At 34.4% G+C, this 5,855-nt stretch overlaps 1 protein-coding gene across 1 annotated transcript; it reads left to right on the top strand.

Moving 5' to 3' along the window:
• Positions 1 to 1,274: 1,274 nt before the first annotated feature.
• On the top strand, positions 1,275 to 2,556 carry LOC143594502 (uncharacterized). The gene is made up of 2 exons (XM_077073800.1): positions 1,275 to 1,501; positions 1,990 to 2,556. The coding sequence occupies exons 1-2, from the start codon at positions 1,325 to 1,327 to the stop codon at positions 2,554 to 2,556; spliced, it is 744 nt and encodes a 247-aa protein (XP_076929915.1). The 5' UTR covers positions 1,275 to 1,324.
• Positions 2,557 to 5,855: the final 3,299 nt, after the last annotated feature.

Raw genomic sequence — 5,855 nt, 5'->3', positions numbered from 1 at the left:
TATTCATAAATCACTTGAAGCATAGTGAAAATGATTACGTAGTTGCATTAACCGTACATTTTTTCACTACACGCTTTTGATACTTGACGTAAAATTACGAATTGATGAAACATATTTTTCTACCATAATGTTCTGATTTTGAATATACATAAGGCTAGGTATGCCTTATTATAATAAGAAGTAAACTGGAATTGAAATTATCATATCAATTGAGAATAAAGTTAAAGATATCTTGTACATATGAGGTTGACAAAATAACAAATGAAATGATGAAGTTGCATTGTTTCTAACACATGACTGGATGCATACCATTTTTAATAACTTGAAAGAACATCCCCAATCCCTATTTGTATGTTGAATATTTGAGGTTTACATGGTTAACTAATATATATAAAGTCATAATCTAGATAAGAAAGGTAAATTCATAAGTTGAATGTCACACAATATAGGCTTGTGATATAGATATACTAATAACTCATAAGTCACAACGAACATTGTGAACATGATTAAGCAGACATAATAATCGTACCTTTTTAACAACACTTTGATACCAAACATAAAAGTGAGAATTACTAAAATAAATTTAACATAACATAATAATTTTAAAATTATAAAAGATAAGAAGTAAACATGGAAAACATTAGTACACATTAACATACTAGATCACAACAAAAATACTTGTTCATCTTGAGCGACATTCAAACGCACATTTCGATACTGAAATCTCATCCGATTTCGACGATTCTCTATTCTACGGACTCCTACGTTAACCTAGAATCACCTCCAACATCAAAAACACACATTCGACTAAAGCATTTTGTTACCAAGACCCAAAACCATCAATAACTCCAAACATACCCCCTTTCGGACCAGTCTACATTCCAACTCAAATATCTCTCAACTCACTAAACCCCAGCCTTTAAAAAACCACTTAATCGAAAGCTAACTTAATTCCCTACGATCTGAAAAAAAAAATCATAATTTTTTATCAAGTATAATTAAAGTTATAACCAAATGATTTAAGCATAGAAACACACCAAAATAAAAATCCACCACCCAACCCTCATTACTCCCTTGAGAATAAATAATTATCAGCCGTTGATGACTCACAATCCAACCGCTGATGTTTAAACTCCAGTTAGTGGCCGATCCGCGTGAGTCCATAACCCACCAATCAAATGAGTGCTTTTAGATATACCTCTTATTATTTAAATCACCACAAATTCATCATGCTCCTAACTCACACACACGATAAAATCCAATACGTTTCAATCGCATCTGATTCAGTAATCAATCACAGATCTAAATTCTTCGTCAATTGATAATGTCGACTGAAGAGCCAATTGCTGCAACTGAGGTTGCTGAGACTGTTGTTGCTCCTGCTGACGTCAAGCCGGAGGAGAAAACTGTTGCTCCGGCCGATGAGAAGCAGAAGAAGGCGAAGAAAGCTCCGGCCAAAGCTAAACCTAGATCTCCGGCTTTGCATCCACCCTACTTTGAGGTAATTATTTACTACTACTATTATTATGTTAAATTTATAGATTCATTTCTGTGTTAGGTTTATTATTATTATTTTTTTGTTATTATTATTATTATTTCTGTTTTTATTAAAAATTATTATTTTTTCTGTTAGATCTCCGGCTTTGCATCCGGCGTAGTTGGAGGTTATAGATTCGTTTCTAATATTAAGTTTATTATTATTATTATTAATAGTGTTATTAATATGTGAATTTATATATTATGTGAAATGTTATTGTTATTGTTGCTGTTATTATTATGTGAATTCATAGATATATGATTATTATTATTATTATCATTGTTATTACTTGATATCTGTTTCGATTATGTGAATCTGTTATTGTTATTAATATTATTATTTGCTTTTCTGTTACGATTATGTGAAAATGTGAGGGTTATTATTATTAATATGATTTGAATGGATGATGTGAAACAGTGATTAATTTGCGGTTAATTTGAATGTGATTACAGATGATTAAGGAAGCAATAGTGACATTGAAAGAACGTACTGGATCAAGCCAGTACGCAATCACAAAGTTTATCGAAGAGAAGCAGAAGAATCTTCCGGCTAATTTCAAGAAGGTTTTGTCCACTCAGTTGAAGAAGTTTGTAGCCGCCGGTAAGCTCGTTAAGGTCAAGGCTTCCTACAAGCTTCCGGCTGCATCCGCGCCGGCCAAGAAGCCAGCTGCCAAGCCCAAGGCAGTTGTGAAGAAGAAGGCTCCTGCGAAGAAGGCGGCTGTTGCCAAGCCTAAGCCGGCTCCTAAAGCCAAAGCCGTAGCCAAGCCGAAAGCTAAGCCGGCTGCGAAAGCTAAAACTGTTGCGAAGCCGAAAGCTGTGGCGGCTAAGGCTAAGGCGAAGGCGAAGGTGAAGATGCCGACTAAGCCGTCGAAGGTTGCGAAGACTTCGACCAGAGCGACTCCAGGGAAAAAGGTTGCAGCGGCGGCCAAGAAGGCGCCGGTGAAGAAGGCGGCTGCGGCTAAAAGCTTGAAGCCGAAAGGTGGAGTGGCGAAGAAAGCTGGTGTGAAGGCTGGGAAGTAAATTTAGAGGGGGTAATTCTGTAAAATGGTTATGGTTTCTGAATACTAGTAGTTTGATAAGTTTATAGAGTTGTTTAGGGAATGGTTATCTGTCAGTCAATCAATCAAATCTTTCTTTCTTAACATTAACATGTTCATTGTCTTTCATAATTCATACATTCCTCAGTTTGGATTTAATTTTATAATTCTGGGGATTAAGGTTTATTATTTGTGATTGAATCACTGGGTTTGGTTTATTGCAAGGTGAACTTGCTTCTGAGTTTAGAATTGTAATTTGAAGTATGAAATTAGAATTATAAAAATTGATAGGAAGATTGAAAGAAATCATCATCATTCAGTTTTTGTAACAAATTAGCAATTTTTATTTATTATCTTAGGCTGTCTTTTTTAGAAAGTTTAGAATGTTAGTTAGGGTAAAAGGCCATCTCTGGTAACGGGGATCGGGTAATCACTCGGTTGGAGAATCGGTATTCCAATCGGGTTTGTTAATTCCTTATTAGTCCTCATCTCACTTCTTTATAAAATATTTCCTCCACAAACTCGATATCGAGGTGGTGACAATTCCTTATTAATCCATTTCATTCTAACGAACCTTCATAAATCTCCATTCATACATTCTAACACCCTAAGTATATTTTTATATTTTGATTTCATGTACCTTATTTTTTGTATTAAAGCTTAGACCATATGCTATGTGGCGTCGAGGATGTGGTTTTTTGGACGCTGAGGGCGGCAAACACCGCATGAGGCGCGAACAGAGGGTGGGCAACGAGGATCTGGTCTTTTGAACGGCAGGTGCGGTTGAACAAAATTGGTGGGGCCTCTTACTTTCCTCTCTCAACCTCTCACACACACATACATATATATGTACTAGCTGGGTGCCCGCACGATGCAGCGGGGATGCGCGCAACTCCACAGTGAACGCATAGTCCTTGTCAGTATATACGTCACCTGGTGATAGTGCACACTTAGCCTAAAATTGGACCGCGTAACTCGTGCAAAGCCAGTTACGTGTTATCAAATATTGAACACGTGTAACCCGGCGAGAATGCACGTTACTGACATTAGAACATGCTTAACCAACACCACACGTGTAATTCATGGCGATTAACATTGTAGGGTGCTACGTGGGACTGAACACGTATTTATTGGCCCCGATATATTTAAACAACGGTATCTGCGTAACTTGTAACGAAAATCAAAAGGCAAACATTAAATATACATTAATTTGAAATACATCATTTTTTTAAACCAATCCGTTTTGGCCCCAAACATGTTCTGACTCGACATCGTTCTGACCTGGCCCCTTTCTACTCGAACTCGAACCAAATTAAACATTTTTTTTATTGTCTCATTCCGACCCTATTGTAGTTTTACAAATGACCTGAGCTCGCCCGACTCGACCTGTTACTCGGTTCTAAATCGTAAGCGCGTAACATGTTAACGTTTTAAAACTAAAAAAAATATAACAATATCATACTCAAATCAAAGAGAATAAAATGCTCTTTTTTATGATATATTTAAAAAGAAACATTAACGTGTGAAAAAGTTTTGACCGTTAAAAAAGTTGTGGGATAGTTGTTTTTGATTTAGGGGGCATGTATGTAACTATTATTTAACTTTACAAAAAAGGTAATGAATTTGATGGACTAAAGTTGTAAGTATATGTTAAAAAAAAAAAGTTGTAAAGACTTAATTACCCTTAATTTCTATATTTTTTATGCATTATATGTTTTATATAAAGCATTGAGTTTGATACCTCTTAATATTTAAGAGGTCCCCTAACTCATGCTTTATATATAGTTAGTATATATATATATATATGGGGTTGGATCTAGAGAAACTCCTCTTAAAGAGAGAACTAAAGAACTAGTAAAGAATTATTTTTAACTAATTTTAAAAAATTATTTTATGATTTTTTTCTTTCCTTCTTCTAATAAGATGATATATAAAAAAAACTGTCGATGTAATGCGAATGTTCATTAATGTGTATTGTATATATAAAATAGTGTTTTATTACATACAATACAACACTAATACATTATTCAATACACACTATTGAATATATGCAAATACGACACTAATAATTGTATGCAAAACACATTGTTGCATATATGTAATACAACATCAATGCACATATGCACTATATTGATTTTTTTTAAATTTTGTATATAATATAACACTATTGCAAATATACAATACAAACAACTATATATATGTTATTCAACACTATTTCAAATATCAAAATGCACACTATTGCACATATGCATTATAAAAAAAGTCGATGTATTGCATATATGCATTACAACGTTATTTTTTTTAATTTTTTAATTTTTATATTTTTTTTGTGGTAAAGAATAACAACATATAAGAAGGATGAAAGAAAAAAAATTTTAAAAATAATTTTTTTAATTAAATTAAAAATATAATTCATTATTAGTTCTCTAGTTCTCTCTATAAAATGGAGTTCTCTCATGACCCTCTTCTTATATATATATATATATATATATATATATATATATATATATGGGCGCCAATGAGAATTAAACCAAAGCGGGGCATTATTGGTTTGGGGCTTCGAAGCCCCCGGTGGTTACGTGACGCTGACGTGGCACTAAAAAGGGGCTGGATGGTCTTTGTAAGGCCCCGTTCCCGGTGCCTTACTTTAGCGTCAGATTTACTCACAAACACAGTTCTTGCAATCAGAGTTACTTAAAACTTTTCGCGGAATATAAAACATCAATCATTCGTTACAAAACATTAAATCTTTTCTTTGATATCATAACACAAATCATTATGTTTAAAATATCTTTTCTTCTATCTTCAGATGCCAGCCGTTCAATCCATGCCATGTGCCATCCTCATGCTAACTCTATAATCAGCTCACCTGCGTGCATACTAAAAGTCAGCTACGCTGAGTGAGTTCTAGTTAATCAAGCAACTTATCATACAACCACTACATGCATCATATACGTATCCAAAGACGTCCACTATCTAACATGCTCACCTTACCACTTAACCTCTTATTTATCCCTACCACTTTGCCACTTTGCCACTTTAATAACGTATAACGTCATGCCACTTTGCCACTTTAATAACGAAGTCACGTATAGGCTTACCCTACCACGTACTACCGTCATGCCACTAACACTCTTACTAGACTCTTGCCACTTCTAACACGCTCTACCCCTACTTGTCTACAACACACTTCATAACATTACATCATTTACATAATAACCAAGTTACATCATAACATTTACACACACTAATAACCACTTGACAATCACTATCCTTGGCGAT

This window comes from Bidens hawaiensis, unplaced genomic scaffold, assembly GCF_021521415.1.
Source record: "Bidens hawaiensis isolate Kalapana, Puna unplaced genomic scaffold, B.hawaiensis_p1.1 tig00043706_1, whole genome shotgun sequence".
Classification (NCBI taxonomy): Eukaryota; Viridiplantae; Streptophyta; class Magnoliopsida; order Asterales; family Asteraceae; genus Bidens; species Bidens hawaiensis.
This window is presented reverse-complemented; position numbering and strand designations above follow the sequence as displayed.

Excerpts from the sequence above, each read along its gene's own strand:
- LOC143594502 (XM_077073800.1), top strand. The coding sequence starts at position 1,325 with ATGTCGACTGAAGAGCCAATTGCTGCAACTGAGGTTGCTGAGACTGTT. Across the intron at positions 1,502-1,989 it reads TGCATCCACCCTACTTTGAG|ATGATTAAGGAAGCAATAGT; the intron begins GTAATTATTTAC and ends ATGTGATTACAG.